Source organism: Mobula birostris, chromosome 7 (genome assembly GCF_030028105.1).
Source record: "Mobula birostris isolate sMobBir1 chromosome 7, sMobBir1.hap1, whole genome shotgun sequence".
Taxonomy (NCBI): Eukaryota; Metazoa; Chordata; class Chondrichthyes; order Myliobatiformes; family Myliobatidae; genus Mobula; species Mobula birostris.
The window spans coordinates 110,205,887-110,231,657 of record NC_092376.1 but is presented as its reverse complement, the minus strand read 5'-3'; the positions used below and the strand labels follow the sequence as shown (position 1 = coordinate 110,231,657).

General features: G+C 41.0%; 1 protein-coding gene across 2 annotated transcripts in view; it reads left to right on the top strand.

The window, feature by feature from the left end:
- The window catches only part of LOC140200362 (slit homolog 3 protein-like), a 669,401-nt gene that overhangs the window by 92,178 nt on the left and 551,452 nt on the right, over nucleotides 1-25,771 (top strand). For both annotated transcript variants that reach the window (XM_072263584.1, XM_072263583.1), the window contains one exon: nucleotides 11,745-11,816. In XM_072263584.1, coding sequence (XP_072119685.1) covers nucleotides 11,745-11,816 — 72 coding nt within the window. The remainder of the gene's footprint in view (nucleotides 1-11,744; nucleotides 11,817-25,771) is intronic.

The following is a 25,771-nucleotide window of genomic DNA, read 5'->3' as shown; positions in this document are numbered from 1 at the left end:
GCACTCTATTCTGAGTTCTGTCATAGCAAGAGATTGCCAAGCAGACAAAGGTAATGGCTCAAGAATGTTTTCTAAACACCTTAAAAAAATGTAATCCTACAGACTGATGGAAATCCTGGCCTGTGGTTGTTCAGGGTCAAATAGAGCAGGGGAGACAATGAGAACTTAAAGTTCAATTGTCAGAAACAAATGAGTATAAGTAGCAGAAGAGGCACATTCTCTCCCAAACTCTTTCCCGTCCCCTCAGCCCTTTCTACTCTCACCACAGCAGGATCTGCAAGTTCCAGTTAACCTTAACATTTACTTCAAAACCCACAGAAAAAGAACAAAAGCAGGTCATCCTTGACCTTCCATAAAAAGGTGAAATAAATACTTCCTACAGTGCATTTGTTTTAAAATATTTTTCCCTTTGTCTTGGCTGACTTCTTGCCACTTACTTCTAATAAGAGAAAAGGTCACCAGTTTGGATGAGTGGCCTTCAGTGATATTGCATCATCTAAAATTTAAATAAATGTTTATATCTTATCCTGATTGAGACTGCTACATCTACTGGAGTTCCCAAAAGGTGGACGCCAAATGACCTGCTCATTTCTTTTATTGCAGTTGGTGTTTTTTCATTCTGTGTAAATTAATTTCCATGTTTCCTTCTTTACTGCAATCTAATATCTTACTGCTTGGCATGATTGAGTAGCTTTGGTTCATAGCATTAGAAATAGGTGATCTTGGACACGAGTTGCATCATACCAGATAAAAGACCCACCACACCGCTGAACCTGGATGAAACAATTTCGGGAAATTTCGTCTCACTCATGCATAGTTTGCAGGTAGATAGGGAAGCACTATTTAAACGCCATCTCTGAAGTCCTGCCAATGGCCCACCAGGTAAATGCACTCACCTACATATAAGGAAAGTGTTCTCAGCTTATTTGTTGGTTTGAGTAACAGCTGCTTTTGTCTATGTTTCTGTTGAAATAGGTGAATGTATATTAGTAAAACGTAAAGTAGAAGGGATGTGAAATCAGGCCTCTTACATTTGTTATGAGAAGGTAAATCTGCTCAAAAGGATCTATAGCTAAAGCAAACGCCAGTAACATGGTATTAAAATATCTTGTACCATTGTTGTCAAGTCTCAGAGCGGCAGTTGTCAAGGCGAATGAAGAACATATGTGCAGCATCTTAGCGCATCACTTGAAAACGTTCCAAACCTTCTGATGCAATTAGAGGAAAACCTGGCAGCTATTTCTTTCACAGTGGAATCCTACACATGGTCATAAGATGTATGTCTGTTTAATCCATCTTTGCTGGTGGTGGTGGTGGTCAAAGCAGAAACATTGGCCAGAGCATTAAGAAAACAATCAGCACACTTGGAGGAAGAGAAAAGAGAGCAAGTTGTTTAACTCTCCAGCTCTCCAAGGTTTTAGAGAGTTGGTACGAGATGAATGCAAATTCCTAGTTTTGTCTTGATTAGCCTCATCTGCTCAGTACTGGTGCCTTTCCAGATTGTGAGTGCCGTCATTGTAAATGCTCTGTCCTGTGTATAAATTAATGGATTTATTGTCAGCACCTTGGGAGTGTGTCTGATCAATATTGATTGCATTACTATCCTGTACCTGCATCTAAACATGCCTGTCTGTGTACCTGCCTCATTTTATCAGCCGCCCAGGTGAGCATTCCTCTGCAGCTTGATATAGTGCAGCATCACTAAAGCAGAAGTTGATGGATGGAAGTCTTCTCTACCCCGACGATGGGAGCCACCTTGTATCATACATCTGCTAAAGAATTGGAAGGCAGAGCATTGCAGGCTGAATCCTATGAAAGCAATCCCCAGGACAACCATTATCCCAGTTTTTTTACCTGGCTGATCCATTTTAAATCCAATGAAATGCAGGATTCCTCCAGATGATCTGATTTTCTCCCACATCCCAAAAAGTATGAAGGTTGGTAGCTTGATTGGCCACAGTGCGCAGGTGAATGGCAGAATGTAGGGAGCATAAACTAAAGTTAATGTAGCTTCAGAGATGGTCACGCCAGACTTTGTGGGCTGAGGTCCTGTTTCTGTGCGGTATCACTCACGTTGTAAGTTAGAGGATCACCCACAAATCCCTTGCCTTTCTTTAACAGAGAAATTTAAAGCTATGGCAGATTCTTCTTGCTTATAAATGCCCTAATCTCATATGTATGTTACCACCAGCCCCTTATTTCTTCCCACCACAAAATTACTTTTCAGTGATTCACCCACTTTCCTCCTGGATCTACCCTGTAGCCATTGGAAAAGATGACAAGTAAAATTGAAGGCAGGGGCTCAGACTATAGATGGTAAAGAGTTGGTATGAGGTTTAAATCCTTATGATCAGGAGGACTGGGGAGTCAGGAATTGAGTGGCATAAGGTTCTGTAGGATATGGTTGAAAAATTAAAAATCCCATATTTTATTACCTCAATCTCTGTTGTCAGAATTCTTGAGTCCAGTTAATGTTAATGGGTTAGAGACTTAATTAGGTTGGAGTTAAAATATCTATGGTGTGGTTAGTTTGTGTTATTCACAAATTTATACCCAAGGTTCCTTGGGGGCAATTACTATGTCTGAGAGGTTTGTAGGTGAGATGGCGAGATGTTGAAATGCTACAGGGCTACTTTAACCTTTGTCTAACCTGCATCCCTCGTGTTATATAGCCTACATTAAAATTGGCCTTTGCAAGCGCTATAATGCTTATCCTGTTGCCTCACTATCAGTTCAGTATGTCCTCTCAACCTACCTTTATTTGTTACTGATGTGTCTATACTGATGCTAATTCAGCTCCCTCACATTTTCAAAATCAGTCATTTCTACCACAGATTATCTCCACTAATCCTAATCCAATTTTTTATCAAACACCGTAGTCCATTCAGATAGTTTCCACCAATCATGCCATCTGCTTTGGTTGATTCAATGGCAAAACCTCTCCAGGTAATACGAAGTCTACTGTAATTTTTATGAGAATATATAATTATCAGCATGCCTTTATGTTGACATACTAAACCGATTAAAAATGACCTGTTGCAAGTCAGCAAATTGTTGAGATACTTTTGGTCAAAACCTTTTGCTATTTTCATAAAAGTTTTTATACAATTCTTGAAAACAATGAAATAATTAATTAATCTATCTCTTACATATCAGAAACACGAGGAATTCTGCAGATGCTGGAAATTCAAGCAACACACATCAAAGTTGCTGGTGAACGCAGCAGGCCAGGCAGCATTAGGGATGCTGCCCGGCCTGCTGCGTTCACCAGCAACTTTGATGTGTCTACATATCAGAATCAGGTTTAATATCACCGGCATATGTTGTGAATTTGTTGTCTTTGCAGCAGCAGTACAATGCAATACATAATTGTAGAGGGAAAAAACTGATTTCAATAAATATATAATATAATAGTTATCTTCTTGTCAAGCAAATTTGTGGCTGTTTCTGGTATATGACTTTGTAGACATTTAAATAGTTAAATTAAGTAAGTAGTACAAAGATAAAAATAAAAAAAAACTAGTGAGGTAGTGTTCATGGATTAATTGCCCATTCAGAAATCAGATGGCAGAGGGGAAGAAGCTATTTGTGAATCATTGATTGTGTGTCTTCAGGGTCCTGTACCTACTTCCTGATGGTAGCAATGAAAAGAAGGCATATCCTGGGTGATGGAGGTCCTTAATGATGGATGTCACCTTTTTGAGGCATCAATTCTTGAAGATGTTCTGGATATTATGGAGGCTAGTGCCCGTGATGGAGCTGACTAAATTTTACAAGTCTCTGTAGCTTAATCTGATCTGATTATATTGTGATTTCACAATATTTCTAGGCTTTATAAATAACTGCTGGTGATGTTTGACTTACCTACATTACAGTCAGTCTAGTAAACTCTCTTCTCTTCCACTAATGGCTGCTCCTATTTAGTTTGTTGCATTTAGCTTTCAAATAGGGCCATGGCTTCTCAGACCTGTCAAATGCTATTCCCCCCACCCCCATTCTCATGCCACATGCATTTTACTCTATGCAGAGAAGATCGACATAGAAGTTTGGTTGGAATTAGTAAAATGATTACTTATTGTAGATTTTACCTTTTGCCTTAGTTCAAGAGATGTAAAGATGCTTCAACACCTATGTGGCACTCTGTAATGACACTGATCAGCAATGCTTGGCCCCATCTATTAGCCTTTCCTGCAATCGTATTAGGCTGGCAATTATTTTGTTTTGGTTTGTGAGTATAGACTTCTTGGAGACTGCATGGGTTCCAATGCAGGAAAAAAAATAACGCTTTCAATAAGAAGCAAATCTCCTTGTCAAGCATATTTGTGGCTGGTTCTGGCATCTGACTCTACTTTGTAGACTTCTTGGAGACTTTGCAATGGAAAGTAAAAACACAAATACCATGGACAGCCACAGGTGGTTTTCCTTGTATCCTTCCTACAATGATACTGTTGATGTCTCGTTAATCTGAGTATTGCTGGCATGAGATGGATGAATTTTTCATTTGTCCAAAATCACAGCTCTTGTTCCTCATCTGGCAACCACATTGCAGTAATGTGTATTCCACTTGGTTACGCGTCACAAGAGTAAATAAAGAAACATTTCACTGTCTCCTGTCTCTCCAACTTTGCCAGCACTCCATGTAGGGAAGTGCACAGGCATTTAAATTTGACCACTATTGGAGGGGCATGTTTAACAGATGTGTGTTGCACACACCAGCATCCTTGATGTACTTACTGATTACTGGAGACTCTTTGCCTCCACTTCCCACCCACAGTATCATCCCATTGCTCTTTAACTACTGCCAAGAGACCTTTAAAGTGTATTTGATCTACCAGAATAGTCTTAAGTTTAACATTTGATTCAATGAATTCCATGCCTGACAAGAATACCTCAATCTTGCCACTGAGCGCCAGATTACTAAACTTTGAGCTGAGACCTTGTGGCAAAACACACTGCTGAAACAATTTGTGATCTAACATTTGTTTGATCACAAATTTCCTTGCATCGTTTTCTTCATGAGGTGAATTGACTTGGCTAAAGTCCAAATTCGAATAAGCATGATGTGTTGGTTATGAAGAGCCTTTGTGAGCTCCCTGAAACCCTCTGGCTTGATACCTAGGCCTGAACAGTACAGCATGGGTCAGTCACACTGAAGCACTGTAGCCATACCTTCTTTAAGAACAGGCTGAATGAAAGATTAAACTGTTTTAAAGAGCTGATAATTTCCTCCCCCTGCCCTTAAAATTCCACCCAGACGTGGTATTTCGTATTTTCCTGATAAGCTTTTCCTGACATTTCTTTCAACCATAGGGAAGTTTGTGCACCTGCATAACTCAGAAACAATGACCTGTCATCGCGTTTTCAGCTCTCTACACAGCTGGCATAGGATCCTGGCTTACTCCAGCTTCAGACATATAAGCCCTGACCTTTTAAACCTTCTTTAAAACTGCAGGTTTACATAGAGATTCCTGTGTACTGCGCACAGAATCTTTGGAGCCAGAGTCTCCGGCAAAATAATTCAAGACTAAATGGAACAGGCAAAGCCAGATTGGATTTAATCTGTGAAGTTGATTTTAATTGGTTTTAAAATGTGTTCGGTATGTGTGGGTGGCTTTCATTATCCTATTTGGAGAGGGAAGCATTCATTCTGATACATGAATTAAATTTTATTTACATTTTTTCAGACATCAGGTTCCATGCTTTGCCCTCTATACATAAACTGCTTGTTGCATTTGCTTTCAGGATTTGAATTTTGTTTCCCTGCCATTATTTAACTTTCCTCATATTTCCATTTGTGTAAAGGCTGGCTAGATCTTCCATTTCATTTGTGCAACTGTCTGTGTATAAATCATTGGGTTAGGTTAACACCTCACTCATGTTCATGTATAGGATGACACTGTACCTCAAAGCTCTGTCTATCCTAGATTCAATCCTGATCTGTGGTACTGTCAGACTTTTTTCACAAATGGGAGAAAACCTGCAGATGCTGGAAATCTAAGCAATACACACAAAGTGCTGGAGGAGCTCAGCAGACCAGGCAACATCGATAGAAAAAAGTACAGTTGACACTTCGGGCCGAAACCCTTCAGCAGGACTTTTTCCACATGTGGGTTTCCCTTAGGGTACTTTGTTTTCTTCTTATATCTCCATGGACCTTGGTTAGTTAACCACTGGTTTGCTGGTGAATGATAGATGGTGGCTTGGGTGGGGTGGGGATAAAGTCGATGTGAACGTGGGGAGAATAGGTTACAGCAAAACTTAGCGGGGGAGTAGGATTACTATGTAAACTAGCATAGATTTAATGGGTTGAATGGACTTCTGTGCCATTGTAATAGATAACTTGAATAATTTTTTATTGTAACATGCCATCGTGTTCTTCGAAATGAGAACAGGAAGGTTAAAATAGCTGTCCGTTTTTTTTTTACCCACAAATCCTGCTGATTAGCAGACATGAGAGGAGGTAATTCATGACCTGCCAACACTGTTTTTACCCTGCAGTATAATTTCCAACCCACCTAAGTACGCCATTCAACCCCTCCAGTCCAATGCAAAACAAAGAACCCAAATGCATGAGGTTTTTGTTTGTTCCAACCAGGTATCCAATGTCATTTAGCACAAAACAGATGGCAAAGGAACGTATAAAGAAAGCAGGATCAATGTTGTAGTTTACATCCTGAACCTGGATGTCACAGGCATACTTACTGCATGGCTGTTGTTTATTAGGTTAGCCTCTGTGTCAGGTCCGCTGAGAATGCAGCTCACGTGGGGACCTGTATTAAATGGATATAATTTGGCTCTACCAAACATTTGATCAGGGTTACACCTGCCCAGGGATTTTTGGATGCATGTCTTATTGTTTCCTCTTGACACAGTGAACACACTTCCCCTTACAGCTCCAGGCATCAGGTTTTTCAATGCTGACCTGCACCCCTATACCCCTATACAGTACATATACACACAGTATATTGAGGTACAGGAAGCAAGAGGCTCTTCTAGCCTTTCACGTCATGCTGCCCAGCAAACCCCAATTTAATACTAGCCTAATCACAGGATAATTTACAATGGACAATCAAAACCCCCAAACGGTACGTCTTTGGACTGTGCGAGGAAACGCAAACACCCGGGGGAGACCCAGGCGGTCACGGGGAGAATGTATAAACTCCTTACAGACGGTGGCAGGAAATGAACCTGGGTCACTGTACTGTAAAGCATTGTGCTAACCACGATGTTACCTTGCCAGGGGGAGTTTTCACATTCTCCCTCTCACTTTTCCTCCTACACCCCAGAAATGTGCAAGCCAGTAGGTTAATTGGACACTGTAGTGAAGGTATCTGGTAAACCTGGGAATGCGGAGAGAAGGAAATGTGATTAGTGTAGATGGGTGCTTATTGATACAGTCGGCTGAAATACTTCTTTCTGTGTTGTACTTCTCAAAGAAAGAAATCAAAAGCCAGGGCATAGATTGAAAAATATGGATAGAAAAGTTTTAAACAAATTATTGGTCAAATGCAGTCATTTTGAACCAGCTCAGACAGACATTCTGGTCAACATCAAAGAGCCTGCTTCCGTGCTGTATCACTGTACTGACGTGCTGTGTGTCTCAATGACTCTAATAACTGGTAGAGGAATCATTCACCCAGAGGAACTCAGTCTGAAAGAGTATGAGAGGCAAACGCAATTGGATGTGGTTGAAGAGCCATACTCCGAGGGGCAGTAGGACCCAGTGCTGGAAGCCGGAAATCTATTGGGTTGATCATTTTTGCAGGCATGGACATAATGGGCCAAATGGCCTCCCTGTCATTTAATTGTCTGATTCTTTGTATGGAAAGATTGGAGAGCGATTCATGGGGCAGCACGTTTATGTAGTGGTTAGTGCGGTGCTTTACAGCAATCGGCTGTAAGATCAGGGTTCAATTCCCGTTGCTGTACATAAGGAGTTTGTATGTTCTCCCCGTGACTGTCTGTTTCTTCTGGGTGCTCCAGTTTCCTCCCACATTCCAAAGATGTATGGTTAGAGTTAGTGATACGTGGGTATGGAGCCGGAAGCATGCCAAAATGATAGCACAATCTTGGCGGATGTGATTTGACACAAAACAGCGCTTTTTAATGTACATGTGACAAATAAAGCTAGCCTTTGAATCTTTAAAACAAACCCAGTTGTGCAATATCCTTCACCCCCTGAATAACTGTTGGTTTAAAACTCCTCCAAAGCTGCTTTGAGAGAACAAAGGACAGTGAACCCACATGAATATGTTTATGTCAGGCAGTTGGGTCTGGTTGAGTCCTGTTAACATTACTTCATCAACTGCCTGTCATCACAGTAGGATGACCCAAGGATCCTTAATCCCAAACTGCTGCGGATTTATAACCCTGAATGTGCACACTACGCTGTGAATATGGAGGCTTTGAAGTATTTGCATTGCCTGTGATCACTGAGACTGTGGGTCATCCACAGTAGAGAAAGTGACAAGCTAACGGGTATTTTTGCAAGTAAATGCTAACATTCTTGTGCATACTCTCGGTGGTGGGGCCGTGGGTTTCTAATAATGTGATATAGAGTTGATACTTTGTGGCCTCACAGGAGCTCTACAGAAAGCTCTGTTAATCTGTAAGTAGGCTCTAATGCTGTATGTGATCTACCTTTGAGTTTATATCAGAAAATATATTCATAATATATGTACCTGTATACAGTAACTATAATCAAGACATGACTTATCTCCTTCATTGTATCATCAATCCCTTATATTCTCTGAATAGGTACTAGTGCTTATTATTATTATTTCTTTCTTTTTGTATTTGCACAGAATGCTGTCTTCAGCACTCTGCTTGAACAGTCTTTCATTGATTCTGTTATGGTTATTATTCTATAGTTTTACTGAATATGCCCACAAGAAAATGAATCTTGGGGTTATATATAGTGGCATGTATGTATTTTGATAATAAATTTACTTTGAACTTTGAATGCTACTCATTCTCCCTCCTTAAACATTTGAAAGGTGGTCACATGGGGCCTTTTCCCTCAGTCTCCAGTGGCAGCAGGACTTTGGACTGTGGTCTTCCCCAACTGAGCTTTTCTGGTGACTGCACTGAACGTCAGTGCATCCCTCAGTACTTTGTCCTGCACCTTGGAATGTGTCAGTGGGCAGCAGTTCCTCGCAGACATTAAACACTGGAGGGGCAACATATTTTGAGATGACCAAAGAATGCCTTTAAAGAATCCTTTAAGTCTAGTTGATGTTTGCCTCAGTGTGAAACCTGGGAACTCTTCCTCGGGAAGAATCCACCATTCACCAGAGTGATCTTGCACTTTATTCAAGAGAGGAATAAGAAGTGTGGTGGGGGATAGGTTGGGCAGGAAAGACAGATTTGCTAAGCCAAGGGAAAGCAGTTTCAGGGGCCTACCCGATAAGGAATTCTACTATCAGATATGCTGACCACTGACTGTGCTCTGTTTATGACGATCCCACTCTTGCCAATTTTGATATGTGAACCAGGTAACAAATGTTTAAGCCTTACAAAAATGTGCATAAGCTTATCAGGAAAATTAGAAGTTTCTGATCACTGTGACATACAAAGGCTTCTGTGGATGCAGGAAAGCAATGAGATTTAATTCTGTGTAATAATATGCCACCTCATTAGTGTACAGAAGCATGAAGCAAAAACAAATTGATTTTTGCCTCAGAATCAATGAGTCTCTGTGCAGTTATATACAGAAAATCTTTACTGTGATGGGAGATAAGGCAGCATAGCCATTTAAATTCAGGTTGGTTTAGTGCACTTAAAGATATGTTCATAAATTGGGAGAGAAAGATTATTCAGGAACTACAGAGAAAAGATGGTAACCCTCAAAATATTCAGGTCAACATTTCACACTACTTTGATAGGGGACAGAGGTAAAAGGGTAATATTTTCCAAAGCTCCAGAAACAGAATGACTGAAATTCATCTTGATGCAATTATCACTGAAAAAACAAAGAAAATAAGTATAACCATACTAATTTTTTTGTTTTGAAAAGCTTTAGTGAGCACTTCACTGGGAATTGGAGAAACTCAGACATTTTCTGATGAGATAAATGTCAAATAACAAGTTAATTCAATAGAAACTGATACTTCAGAAATATGGATATATACTAGGTTGTTGCTATTATTTTAGTAACAGTACATATGATTATTAGTGGAATTGATATATTTCCTGTCAACTTGTTTAATATATTTTTGTTTATATGGTATGGAATGTTGACATAGTTGGGCAGAACTTTGTATCTGTAACTATGCCAAATAGATTTGGTGGAGCTGAGTTAACTTCAGTAAAGATACAGTCTGAAAAAGTAATTTGCTCTGTTTGGTTTATGTCATTGATAATAATCCATCTGCCTCAAATTGTGAAGCTCAATAAATGTGCCCTGAGAGCACCCTCTACTGCTGATTTTCATCAAATGTAGTGTGAATATATACGTTTGGGGTATTTTAAAATGCAGAGTTTGCTTAACTGCAGTCCTGTGACAGCTCAGATGGTGTCACCTACCCTCAGTCTGTAGCACTTCCACCACAGCAAAATGCTTGGTTTTATGGTGTCGTAGAATAGCACACTACAGAAAAGGCCGTTGGGGCCCACTGAGACCATCCCAACCTTCAGGCACTCATTTGTACCAATCTTACGCTAATCAATTAACATGCTGACCCGCACATTTTTGGGATGTGGGAGGAAACCAGAGCACCCTGAGGAAACCTACGCAGTGACAGAGATAAACTGCAGACTCCACGCAGGCAGCACCAGAGGTCAGGATCAAACCTGGGTCACAGGAGAGGTGAGGCAGCAGCACTACTTGTGTCTCTATCTAATCACATTTACTTGCTTACTTACTGTATGATAACACAGAAGGAGGCCATTCTTCCCATCAGATCATTGCCTGCTCCCAGCAGAAGAATTTCAACATTCCCATTTTCCTTCTTACTTCTCTATGGCATGGAAATTACTCTCTCACATGAGCCCAAACACTTCCCTTTGATACTAGAATAGAAAAACAAGGATGTAGTGTTGGGACTTTATAGACCACTGATGAGGCCTCCCTCACAGTATTGTGAGCAGTTTTGGATGCCCTATCTTATGAAGGGTATACTGAAACTGGAGAGAGTTCAAAGGAGATTCACAAAAATAATTCCAGGATTAAACGGCTTGTCGTATGAAGAGCATTTGATGGCTCTGGGTCTGTGTTCACTGGCATTCATTGAAAACTATCGAATGGTGAAAAGCTTTTACAGAGAGGATGTGGAGAGGATGTTTCCTATGGTGGCAGTGTCTAAGACTAGAGGACACAGCCTCAGAATAGAGGGGTGTCTTTTTAGAACAGAGATGAGGAAGTATTTCTTTAGCCAGAGAGTGGTAAATCTGTGGAATTTGTTACCACAGGCAGCTATGGAAGCCAAGTCTTTATGTATATTTAAGGCAGAGATTGATAGATTCTTGATTGGTCAGGGCATGAAGGGATATGGGGGGAAGGCAGGAGATTGGGGCTGAGAGGGAAAATGGATCAGCCATGATGAAATGACAGAGAAGACACGATGGGCCAAATGGCCTAATTCTCCTATATCTTATGGTCTTATGGTCTTATTATTGGAGAAGTTTTGAAGGTTCTACATTTCGAATGTGGAGAAACAAATTTACTTGGACGTCACTGACACTGTGTTTGATCTATGTACTTTTCACATAAGTTCATTGCCTTTTTTTCTAAATTTCTTTATCAGACGACTCAACAAGAATAAACTTCAAGTCCTTCCTGAACTGCTTTTCCAGGGCACCCCAAAGCTTTCCCGACTGTGAGTAACCAAAAAATTAAGTTATGGCTTCATACAGTTTCTTCATTCTTGTTTTTATAAAGAATTGTCTTTTTGAATCAATTTAGTTTATAATATAGCTGTGCAGTGGGAAAATGTGTCTACAGTGTTTCACAATTGATCAATCAATGCCTTGTTTGTTTGAGTTGGTTGGTCTGCCATCTAATTAGGAAACTGCTTACTCAAGTTGTTTGAATAATTGTCCAATCAAGAAATAATTTGTTTGCGCTATTGACCTGACCTGAATGTTGCTGGAAAGTTCAGGATATAATTTGCATAATTTTTAAAAAATATGTTTCTCTTCATTCTTTTCAATGCAAATTGTAACAGTATATTTTAAAATACAAGATCAGCCACCCCGTATAAAATGTTGCCAGAGGTAATTTTTGTGTAATTAAAAACGTGCATCCTGAGCAATGGCATTTATTGTATTAGGTTAGATGGACTTTTTCATCTCCATAAGAGGTAATGTTTTGCAGTTATATGTCATCTTGTATTGTTTACTTATATGTTTCCTTGAATCAAGGCTACAAAAATTATGACTGTTTTTGGATTCTCTTTTAAAAAGTGACAATGTGTTAAGGGATTCCATAACTAGAGGAACAGAAAGCAGATTCTGTGGACGTGAAAGTGTCACCCGGATGGTCTGTTGCCTCCCAGGTGCCAGACTTGGGGATGCCCTAGATCGGGCCCGTGGCAGTCCAAAGGGAAAGAGTGAACAGTCAGAAGCTGTGGTACATGTTGATATAAATGACATGCAGTAAGTACTGTGCAAAAGTCTCATGCACATATATATAGCTAGGGTGCCTAAGGCTTTTGTATAGTACTGTATTTGTAAAGGTGGAGTGGAGAGCGAGTTTGTAAATCTGGCAGAAGCAAAGAAAGTTGGGAAAGGCAAGGGTGGAGCACCACAGGAGGTGTGTGGGACAGGTGGCCGAGAAGGATTACCTGGGTCGAGGGTGGTGTGGGTGCAGACACACCCAGCTCTGAGACACCAGGCAAGGTCTTTTGATTCCAAACAATTGGTTTATTGATCATTACAGAATGTCTCTCTGATACTTCCTGCTCCCTCCCCTCTCCCTTCTCCTTATTCCAACCATGACTCCCCTCTCCCTGCCCCCTTCCCACTCTCAGCCCAAAATAGAGACCCATATTGGAGGGACTTGGGAGCCCCTGTGCAGGATTCCCTAAAGGTTAACTTGCAGATGAGTCAGTAGTAAGAAAGGCAAGGGCAATGGTAACATTCATTTCGAGAGGACAAGAACACAAAAGCAATGATGTTTTGCTGCAGTCTTATGAGGCAATGGTCTGACTGCACTTAGAGTATTGTGAGCAGTTTTGAGTCTCTTACCTAATAAAAGGTGTACTAGCATTAGAAAGGATCCAGAGTAGGTTCATGAGCATGATCCAGGAATGAAAAAGTTAATATATGAGGAGCATTTGATTGCTCTTGGCCTGTACTTGCTGGAGTTTAGAAGAATAAGAGGGGTTCTCATTGCAACTTATAGAATATTTAAATATCTGGATAAAGTGGATGTGGAGAGGATGTTTTCTATAGTGGGGGAGTCTAGGACCAGAGGGCACAGCCTCAGAATTGAGGGATGTTCTTTTAGAAAAGAGATGATGAAAAATTTCTTCAGGCAAAGGGTGGAGAATCTGTAGAATTCATTGCCACGGACAGCTGTGCAGGCCAAGTCATTGGATATATTTAAGGTAGAGGTTGATAATCAGGGTATCAAAGGTACAGAGAGAAGGCAGGAGAATGGTGTTGAGTGGGGTTTAAACAGTTGGAGGTTTTTCAATTAGAAAACAAAGAATGTGCTTAAGTTCTCAGGAGGGCCATGAGTGGCTCTTCATTTTATTTCAGTTGCTTTTACATGACTGATATGCCACTGCAGATTACAGATGCATGTAAAGCAGGATTTTACCAGCTTGCATGTTGTCTATTGTTTTACTTATTGGCAGAATCCCACTTTGCTAATCTGGGTGATGGAACTGGTCACTTCTTGCCTTATGAAACTATCTTTAAAACAAAACACCTTCTGTTGTGATGGAAGTGTTAAAAATCTTACCAAATCATTTTTACAAACTCCCAGCTCCCAGTAGGACAGATTGCAGAAGAGGATTCTCTTTTGAATTCCCATTTAATTTATTCTTTGTGGTTTGTTTCCTTGGTACTTACTGCCCAGTATGCCACTGGTGTTTGCACAGCAATGAAGATCCTCCATCTCTGGCACTGTTTAGGGCTTGTTTCATCATGTCAGTAGTTTTCTCTCGGTTTTCACTACTAGCAGTCATACAAGTCCTGGGTGGAGTCTCAGGAATACCATCGCATGCAGATATAGAAGGATGCTTCATTGCTGTTTCTGTAACAATTTTGTTTTACCATTCAGGGTTGTCAGCCCTGAACCTGGAGGACGGGTGGACCATTCTTAGTCTATTCTGTACCCTTTGACCTGTTTAGTATGGGTGACCCTACCAAGAGCCAAAGTATAAAGCCCAGACATCAGCCAAAATAGCTCTCCAGGTCATAGCGGCATGCAAACCTCTAAACCATGATAAGGTTGTGGCCCTCTTGAAAATTGTTTCCTTAGTGCCCTTGCTTTTCTAGCTAAGGTAGGCTGTATATGAAACATGATAGTCTTTAAAGGTAAACTGTCGAGGTAAAGCCATATCAATACCATATGCATTATAGTGTAATATTTTGATTTAGAAATTAATGAACATACATAAAAAATTGGGAGCAGGAATACTCCAATTGTCTTCTGAAGTCTGCTCTGCCATCATGCCCAATTTGGTTGTATCCTCAGCTCTACATTCCTATCCACCCTTGGTAAGCTTTCACCTCTTTCCTTATCTAGAAACTACCAAATGTACCTCTGTTGTAAAAGTATTCAAAAACTCAGCTTTCGCTGCTTCGAGAATAAGAATCTCAAACCTTTTGACACTCCTGTAAGAAAAAGTTCACTTTAATTAGGTGACCCCTTATTTTTAAGCAGTGCCTCTCATTTTCTATCCTTCCAAAAGAGAAATCACTTTCTCCACATCCAGCCCTTCAGGATCTTATATATTTCAGTGAAGTACCATTTAACTTTTCAAAACGCAGGTAGATAATCTCAGAAAGGAGTTTATTTTAACATTCTTTGCAGCAATGTCATAAATCTAATGTGCACGTTCAATCTTTCAAAAAGTCATCATTCTGTTTAAACAAGCTCATTGTTTTTGTAATGTATCCTTGTTTTCTTTGTGCCCATTTTCATTTTCTCTCATAATACTGTCCTTGAGCTATTTTTTTTTAAACTGAAAATGAACATGAAAAACAGGAAATACTTGAAACAATTGACAGTTTGCACTTTAGGGTGCCTGAAATGTTAACTTTTTTCTCTTTTCAGAAATGCTGTTTGACTCACTGAGCATTTCCAGCATTTCGTCTTTTCTGTCTCGGATTCTCAGCATCTGCAGCTTTTGATGTCCTTGTTAATACGTGCTGCTGTTGTTAGAAATTTATGTTTATGAACAGAACTTATGAGCAGAAAGTTATGTTAATAGCCCAAAGAGCTAATTTTACAATGTTCCCTTCTCCTGACTCTGCCAGGGCAAGGTGGCAAGGTGCTAAGCAGAGGCCCAAGTTTCTCCACTGGAAAGGAAATAAAAATTAGAACAAGAGTTTTTGCCTGGTCGCTCTGTAAGCTTCCTGGTAGCAGCCTCTTAGGCCATCCTAGTATCTGTGTAGCTGGAACTGCAGCTTGGTCCAAACGGGGAATAAGGGGAAAGAGGCGTGAGAACAACAGCTCAGAATGAATTTAGACAGTTCCATCAAGGCTAATGTCTGATTCAGCAATCTGTAACACTCTGACATTTTACTGTATGATTGTCCAAATTTTCCCTAGTAAAATCATTTTATTTTGAATCTATTTTAAAGCTAATCACAGTCTTGGTGTGGCTGTTTTCTCTTATTGTAGGTGTTCTGTTCTTGAAACAATCAGGAAATGGAGACTGCGTGCTTTTAGAAGTTCTCCAAACCTGATCATTAGAGAGTATCTTGCCAGGGTAAGCCATCGTTTCAGTCATCACCCTTCCCCTTGCGCCTCTCCATGCTGCACTGACAGAGGCCTGTGACATCAACTGCTTTGACTGATCTGGCTCAGAAATACTGAGCAGTGCACACATACAGCTGGAGGAATTCAGTAGATCTGGCTACATCTATGGAAGTGAATAAAGAGTTGTCGTTTCGGGCCAAGGCCCTTCGTCGGGTCTGGAAAGGAAGTGGGTAGAAGCCAGAATAAAAAGTTGAGGAAGGGGAAGGAGGACTAGCTAGAATGTGATAGGTGAAGCCCGGTGGGTGGGAAAGGTAAAGGGCTGAAGAAGAAGGGTGGAGGAGCAACACCTCATATTCCATTTAAGTGGCCTTCAACTTGATGGCATGAACATCAATTTCTCCTTCCAGTAAACTTTTTTTTGTCTTTCTTTCTTTTCCCTTCTCCTTTCCCTTTGCTTCTATTCCCCACTCTGGCCTCTTAACTCTTCTCCTCACTTATCACCTTCCCCTGGTGTCTTTCCTTCTGTCCTTTCTCCCATGGGTCACTCTCCCCTCCTATCAGAGTCTTTCTTCTCAGACCCTTAACTGGCAATCTTCTTTACAAACATACAAGCCAATTTATGAAATTGATGGACAAAAATAAACACACACCTGAATTAAACCAATAACTGAGGGGAAAATTGACATGCTTGGGTATAAAAATAATCTGAAGCTTTGCACGTTCTATTTTCCTGTCAGAGGCCAGATGAAATCAAGTGTAATAAAAAAAAATAACATTTAAATCCTGAGATAACAAATATGTTTACAACATGTCTGTGGCACTCTTTGAAGAGCTGGTATTCTCACTGAAACAAAACCAATTTAGCTCTTCTTGCCAGAAGCTAAGCCATGTGTCTCTGCATCATTCCCAAGTGAAATTATATCTCTTAACCTGTATAGTGTCTATTATTCCCCAATTATTCATTACTGCTATGTGTGATTTCTTTAAAAAAAATGTTTTCACTATTGAGGTTCAAAGGAATTTTACAAAGTTGATCGATCAGTAAAACAGATCCCAAAAAGAGCCATGGAAGCCTTAGGTTGTGACTCCATCTTTCATCTGAGGTGAGCTTGTCAGCCCAGTGATTGAAAGCAAAGTTGCGTGGTTGTTAGAAACAATCTGCTTCTCATCTAAATCCAGGCATCATTTTGTTCATTCCAGAATGCTTTCCTTTTTCCCTCATTTTCTTTTAAACATAAGGAATAAAACCTCTATAGGATCAGATAGTCTACACAGATTATTTTCCCATTCTGGATTTGTTTAAAAATTAGAGGTCGCAGAAGCCCCATATCTGCATGGCAGATGGATTCCATTTGAAGCTGGTCCTGGAATGTCATCTCCAAGGCACTGAATCCCTGGATATAATTTCCACTTTTCAAGGTTAATTTACCCTGACCAGGCCTCTAGGCCTTCATTTGATTAATCACCTACAAAGTAAGTTCAGTGATGTTTAAAAGCCTGGAACAGTTATGGGCTTGTTGATGAGGTAGTATTTGTATTGTATTCTGACATCCACTTTGGTTTGCAGTGTTTTCATGGTTCAGAAGATGAGAGCAGTTATTTTACTTTAGGAAACATATACCTTTATTTATTTATTTAACAAATGGTTGCCCAGCAGGTGTTCCCAACCTGGGGTCCATGGATCCCTTGCTTAATGGTATTGGTCCATGGCATAAAAAACATTGGGAACCCATGTTGCCCAGAATTGCTTTCATTGTATTAGGCTTGGCTGTGTACCATAATTCTCGTACTTTTCGTGCCTGGTCGACAGAGAAAAAATTACCTTTAGTCAAGTCAGATTTATTGCCATGTTCAAGGTACAGTGAGATTAAGATACAATGAAAAAATTACATAACAGTTTCACAGACATGTAAGTACAGATAATGCACAAAACATAAATTATACAGAAATTACTCAAGATAGTGAAGAGCGAAAGAAAGACCATGCAAAATAAGACATAAGTGCAACAAAAAAAGACATTCAGAGACAAGTTCATAATAGTGAAAGACATGGTCCATAGCATTCCATTGCCGAGCTGGGGTTAGAGTTGGGCAGGTAGGATCAACAGGATAATGGTGGCAAACAAGTAGCAGTTGCTGAACCTGCTGCTGTGGGACTGCAGGCTTCTGTACCTTGTTTCTAAGGACTGAAGGAGGAAATGGTGTGGTGTGAGCTAGGAGTGGTATGAAGGAAGAGAATGCCTCTATTAAGTAGGAATAGGTATGAAAGGAAGGATAACCTTGATGAATCTATGCAAGATTCAAGTATTCAAGATTGTTTAATGTAATTTTCGGTGTCAAGGAGGAAGAAATAATTGTTACTCCAGATCTGATCCAGTACAAAAAAACCCCACAATTAAGATAAAGAATGCAATTATTAAAAACACAGTAAATATAAATACGTAAGATAACTTGCTGTATATACCTACACAGGAGCGTCTGTACATAAGGTGGCTGGTTGGAAATGATAAAGTAGTGCTGGTTGGGGTTGTGGATGGGAGGGTTAGTGGATGGGAGGGTTAGTGGATGGAGGTATTGATCGGCTTTACTGCTTGGGGAAGTAAATGTTTTTGAGTCTGGTGGTCCTGTTGTAGACGTTACATAGCCTCCCCCCTGATGGGAGTCAGACAAGCAGTCCATGAGCAGGGTGGGCATTACTTCAAGGTGTTACTGGACCTTTCCTGACACCTTTCTGCATAGGTATCCTTGATGATGGGTAGGCTGCTGCCAGTGATGCATTGGGCAATTTTGACTACATGTTGTAGAGTCGTCTGTCTGCTGCAGTACAGTTTCCATGCCATGCAGTGCTGCAGCAAGTTAGGATGCTCTCTACTGCACATCTGTAGAATGACGTGAGCATAGATGTACATAGTCCAGCTCTCTTCAGCCTCTTCAGAAAGTAGAAGCATTGGTGAGCTTTCCTGATTGTGTAGAATGTGCTCAGGGAGCACGTGAGGTTGTGCTAGATGTATACTCCCAGGATTTTGAAACTGCTTGCTGCTTCTGCTGCTCTGCCGCCGATGTAAAGACTGGTGCGAGTTCTTCTGAAGTCAATAACCATCTCCGTGATCTTCCTGACATTGAGGAAGAGGTTACTTGTTTGGTACCAGGCCCCAAGCTCTTCCACCTCCTCTCTGTAGGTCGTCTCAACATTGTTGGTGATGACCCCCACCACTGTTGTGTTATGGGTGAACTTGACAATGTGATTACTCGGGTGTTTGGCCCTGCAGTCGTGTGTGAGCAGAATGTACAACAATGGGCTGAGCACACATCCTTGGGGGGCAGCCATGTTGAGGATGATGGGGAGGGAGGAGCGGTTGTGCACCCTAACTGTCTGAGGTCTGTTGGTTTGGAAATCCAGCACCTAGTAGCACTGTGGTCTATTTAGACCAAGGAGAAGGAGATTGTTCACCAAGGTCTTTGCTAAAGATAAAAATAAGTGTCCTTGTTCTCCAGCTGTGTCAGGGGCAGGTGCATGACAGATGCTATGACATCTGTTGTGGGGCAGTTCTGTCAGGGAGCATATTGGTGAGTGCCCACTGTGGCAGGAATGTTGAAGAATGGAGATGCAAGACTGAGCCGGTGAACCACATTGACTTTCTGCAGGCTGCTTATCAATTAACTTTGAACTTTTGATATGTGCCAGTACCAGCCATTCAAAGTGCTTCATGATGATTGGTGTCTGTGCCAACAGGCAGTAGTCGCTTAGTTCTGAAGGTGTGGAGTTCTTTGGTACAGGGATGATGGTGGCTGATCTGAAGCATGTGAGGGGAGCAGCCTGGATGAGTGAAGTATTGAAGATGTCTGTGAAGCCATCAGTGTGCCCACTCTCTGAGTACTTGGTCTGGGATATTGACTGCCCCTGCCACCTTACAAGGGTTAACTCTCTGCAGAGTCCTTCTCATGTCTGCTTGTCTGCTGATACAGACAGTGGCTGCTCACCAAGGAGAGGGGTAGCTTTTGTGGCCGGCATTGTGTTGCATACCTCGAAGCATGCATAAAAGTTGTGTAGAACGTCAAGGAGGGAGGTATTACTGTTACGGATAACTCTTGTACAGTCAATAATACCTCTGATGCCCAGTCATACACACCGGAGTTTGTTATCAGACAGGTGTTCCTGAATTTTTGGTTTGTATGAAGTTTTTGTCCTCTAGATGCCTAACATGAGGTTTCTGCTGACTGCTCTGAGAGCTATTCTGTTACCAGACTTGAAGGCAGCATCCCAGGGTTTCAGTAGGAAGCACACCTCTGCACTCAACCAGGGCTTCTGGTTGGGCCGGGAGATGTCCATCCTTGAGTTACTAATGTTGTACTTCAAAGCACGATTTTGCTGCATCAAGAACAATCAACCCATATCATATCTAGAATCTAGGAAGATGAGGACAAATGGTTATATTAACAAGAGATGGGCACAGGACAGAGTAGGTGTGTCAGAGAACAAGGGATATTTCTAAGAGTGTGAAAGCACTTCTGCAACTGAGGTAGCAAGGAACAGTTGTGTGGGTTAACAAACTATGATAATGGAAAAAATTACTGCTGACTCCACCCACCCTAGCAGTCACCTATTCATCAGATTGCCATGGGGAGATGCTACAAGTCCATCACTACCCGGACTACATGTCATCTGCGAAACTTCTTTCTTGTAGCTATCCAGCTTCTCAACAGAACTCATTCAGGTGTAGTACCCAGCTGTCCCTGCACAACAAACGTTAAGTGGTCTTTCCTGCTCTCCTTGGTTCTGTTGATAATTATTGAGCCTGTTCATATGTTCACATTTATTTAAGTTTGACTATGGATGTTTGCGCATTTGACGGTTCTGTTCACTGTTGATAGCTCATGGCTGTGTGCACTATCGTCTTGTAAATTGTTGGTTGCTGTTGCAGTGTCTGTATTAGCATTGCCCTGTGGTTTATGCTTGGCATTGAACCACAGTCAATTCTGGTATGTTTCACATACTGACGATAAAGTGATTTTATAATCTGTGAATTGGGGGAAATGTTTCAATATTATTCAGAGTTTCAATGACACAGAGAAACAATTAGAGCTTCTCTGAAATGTCAGAATCAATGGATGGACAAGAACTGAAAGGTAATATTTCAGCTGTGCACAAGAACCTTTAAATTTGCCTTCTGTGCTCTTGTCAAAACCCAAGGGAACTCAGACAAAAGAGGAGAAAAATACAGCCTCCCTGAGGGAGGCATGTGCACTATGTAAGTGAGTAATAATCCTTTCACAAGCAGTGTGAGGCCTCTGGGTTTACAAGTCTGTGGTCAGTGAGTTTTCATCTAACATGGTTTGAGAATTATGATTTTGGGTTCAAGAGCATTTAGAAAAAACAATTATTGCTATACATCGTCATGTAGCCTGCAGCCCCTGTGCATGCTTCATTGTGGCTTCACCACAAAGATTGAGCTAAGGAGACATTTTGCATGCTGTAAGTTGCAGATCTGAAACCAATTGCAGACAATCCAATATTCTGGTGTGCAGATGAGATGATGGTGGTGGACTGTTAAATGTTAAGAAACCATTGCAATCAACCCTTTGGAAGTGAAGATGTATTTTGAAAATACTGTGATGTTACACTGCGCTTGGGTCTCGGCCATACAACACTGTGCAACAATTTTGCATCGAGGGCATGGTACATATTACGTGGCCTATTTCCACATCCAGCAAAGTTGATGGTCTGCTTCCACTTTTTTGTAGGAGATTTGAGGTGTTTTGTTTCCTTTGTTGCACAAACAAGTCAGTTGTTACCTTTTCTGAAAGAGTCTTTGATTCCCATGTTTAGAGATGTTGATTCATCATGTAGAGCAGGGGGTTCCCAACCGGGGCTCCACAGACTCCTTGTTTAATGGTATTGATTCATGGCATAAAAAAGGCTGGGAATCCATGATGTAGAGGGTGAAAGTTGAAAAGAAAAAGAAATACTCCAAAGTTCTCAGTAGTTCCAGGGATCCTCTATGGGACTTATTGGCACCTTAGAACTTTCTTACAGCAGTGGAAGTATGTCGCCCTTGAACCCGAGGAACTGTCTAAGAGGAAGAAATAATCTCAATATTGATGGAGTAGGATTGATTGGCATCCAGTGATTGACTCACCTGTGATCTTGTTCCTTGCCAGCTACATTGGTTACAATCCCAATGTGCAGTGCTTGTGACCCAGGTTATTGTCAAGATTGTGCCAGCCGTAATAATGAATGGAGGATAATTGCTTTTGTTAAAATGTATCAGCATTTCTCTTGAGATGATTGCATTGTAAGACTTTTCCTACCTATTCAGTGTGTACAACTTTCACTTATTTTGTTGCTCTCAAAACGCTTGTCAAAGGCTAAACACTTACAAGTAAATAGTCCGGAAGAGCCTTTTGGACGTTTTAACTCCAGCAAGCACATTATTAGATCTATGCCTTGTATCTTGTGGCATAGAGGTAAAGAGCTTGCAAGGGAAGGGAGGAGGACAGTCCTGTTTATTTGTTTGGCTGCACCATTGCCCCATCTCAAATTGACAAAATCAGTCTCAGTTCAAAGTGTGTGAGAGTAATTGCAGTGTGCGTCTGCTGTAAAGCAAATTACCAGGCGATTCTTTGTTACAAACTTGTCTGATAATTGAAAGGTTTGGTGCTGCATTAAAGCATTAAAAATTTTCAACACAAAACCCAGCTCTGGTTGATGGAAGTTGTTCTGTAACTAATTACAGAGGAATAGCTGATATTATCTTGCTGCATTTTCATTTCCTTTATCCTGCTTTTATTTAAATCTGGGAGATGCTACCTGCTAGAAGAGTTGCTGGGTTTTGTGCTCCTCTGAGAATCATTGTCAAACGCAGCATAAGAAAGCAGCAATTGGATTTGGATTAAAAGGAAAGACAACAACTGGGCTGCAAGATGAAGACAGGGTGGTATGGAACTGAGCTGGGTGTATCTGGGGCGTCAGGTAGCACCGTTGAGCCCTCTGGAGATGTCATGGGCTTATTAACGAAATGTCAAAGATGGAGAGTGCCCACCTGATGGCCCCGATGACGTACCTACCCTCCCATCTTGTCACCACTCCAAGTCCACTGCCAACATCGAGATTGCCGACTTACCATAGGGATTGAAACAACAAGTCCTAATAGCTCTACTCTACAGATAGCCTGTTAAATGGACTCCACTTATTGATTATTGAAATGGACTCTCACTGAAATCCTGATCAGGAGGAAAGACCTTCTGACTCAACTTGGATGTTTTGCGGAAGAAAAGATCACCTTCCAAATATCCTGTGAATTCCTCACTGTAACTGCAATGAACCCTTTGACAATACACTTTACTGACTGTAATACTTTAGAAACACTAAAGCAAAATGCTATGAATGCTGGAGGTATGAAACAAAGTCAGGATGCTGGACATTCTCATGCCAGGTATACGGGAAGAGTCAATGTGCTTTGTTTACAAAAGAAAAACATCTACCAATGCATCATCTTTTTTTTCTGAAGTATGGGAAGTACAAAAGGACATGAAACAAGGATATTCTGTGATGGGGTGAAAATCAGGAGGGATTAGATGAACTGTGTAAAAGTCTTGGTCACATATATCTAGCTAGGGTGCCTAAGGCTTTTGCACTGTACTGTATTTGTCAATGTAGAGTGACAGGGAGTTTGTAAATCTGGATGTTGGGAATGGCAAGGGTGGAATGCCACAGGAGGGGTTTGGACAGGTGGTAGAGAAGGAGTGTCGGGGTGGGGGTGGTGGAGGTGCAGGGACACACAGCACTGAGACACCAGGCAAGGTCATTTGATTCCAAGCAATTGGTTTATTGATTATTACAAAATGTCTCTCTGGTGCTTCCTGCTCCCTCCCTTCGCCATTCCCCTTTTCTCAACCATGATTCCCCCTTCCCTGTCTCCTTCCTCCTCTCACTTCACAATAGAGACCAGGTTTATCATTACTCTCATGTCATGAAATTTGTTTTATTTTGCAGCAGTACAGTACAATACATAAAATTAATACAGTGCTGCGCAAAATTCTTAAGCACCCCAGCTATATATATGTGCCTAAGAGTTTTGCATGGTATTTATTTAGTTATTGAGATATAGCGTAGGATTAACTCTTCCAGCCCTTCAAGCTACACTGCCCAGCAATCCCCCAATTTAATCCTCACCTAATCATGAGAAAATTTACAATGACCAATTAACCAGCTGAATAGTACTGTAAAAGCAAAGTGAAGGGGGATGATAATTGGGCAAATGAAACACAGGAGTCCTGACGAAGGGTCTCGGCCTGAAACGTCGACTGCACCTCTTCCTAGAGATGCTGCCTGGCCTGCTGCGTTCCCCAGCAACTTTGATGTGTGTTGCTTGAGTCTAAATGAGGTGTTAATAGAAATTTCAGAATCAATGTTTGACATTGGTAAATCCAATGGCGTGCTTTGTATTATATAATTCACCGTAATGTCATCTATACATCGCTCAGGAACTGGTCGAGAGTGCCTCCCTGTTTTAGTCCACTCTGTTATCAGTTGCCTTTTATTTTACAATTGTATTTCATCCCTGCAACTCCTAACCTAAATCCTTCATCTTACTGGCTCCTTCCTGTCCTCTGATGTTCTGTTCAGCTTTTTGCTTTTTTACCTTCTACTCATCAGGCCTTAAAGTAAAGAGATGCATTTTTAACATGCCTTGTGTAATAGTCCAAATTAAGTACCTGTGCTTCAGCAGGAGTCACTGCAACAATGCAGGCAAGCAGGGAATGGTCTCATGTATTGTAGATGTTTAATGAGTGACCATCTTGCTCATTTAGTATGAATACATGCAGAACGAATATGCCAATAATGAAATGATTTTGCAGGAACTAGTTACTGACATGATAGGAAGGAAGTTGACCTGTAATTGCAAATGATTAAAGCCAGGCTGCATCCAAAGTGATTCACTTTGGTATGCATTACAGAAAAGAAGAGATTTTGTTAAATGGTGAAGTACTGGGTAGTCTTGTTATTCAAAGGGATGTTGAGGTGCCGATACATATCACTGAAAGCCAGCAAGGAGGTGCAGCAAGTAACTAAGAGGGCAAATGTTAGCCTTTCTTATGAGAGGATCTGAATTCTGGAGTAAGGAAGAAGAATGGCGAAATTACAGGGCCTAAGAAAGGATCTTCATGTATGGCACGACCTCTCTGCATGGCATGCAAACAAAAGCTTTTCACTGTATCTCGGTCCAATTCCATTTCCAAATAGTTTTTGCTTTAGCCTGATCAAATTAAGCTCTGATTTTGATCTAATTTGGAACGATTTTCTTCTTTTCTCTGCATCACTCTAGTAAAAGTTTTATTTGGCTTAATCCCAGGAATAATTGAGAATTATTTACCATGCTGGTGGTGATTTTTAAAGGCTGGCATCAGCAATGAATTGATTTTATCTTTTCTCATTCTATTCCCATTGCTGCTGAAGGGGGTGATTTTTTTTTTGGTGGGGGAGCAATACTGCAAGCAAAGTCTCTCTGGCAATAGTTCATCCAGGTACTTGTCTACTTACATGGACTGTGGGTGTTGGCAGTAAATGACATCAGATTGCCCCTCACAATCATGTCTCATCCTGCCGTTGGCCATTGTACACATAAACCACGAGGATTCCTGGTGAGTATTCACAGAAAAATAGAATCTTGCAGCACAGAAGGAAACTATTAACCCATCGTGCCTCTTCAAGGTTTCTGAAAGAGCTATTCAATTAGATAGACCCCCGTGAACTTTCCCCTGAGCCCTGCAAATGTTTCCTTTTCAAATATTTATCCAATTCTCTTTTGAAGGGTATTACCGAATCTTTCAAGCGGGACATTTCAGATTGTTAAAACAGAATGCATTTGGCCAGATTTTCCCAGCGTCCCACTTTCCT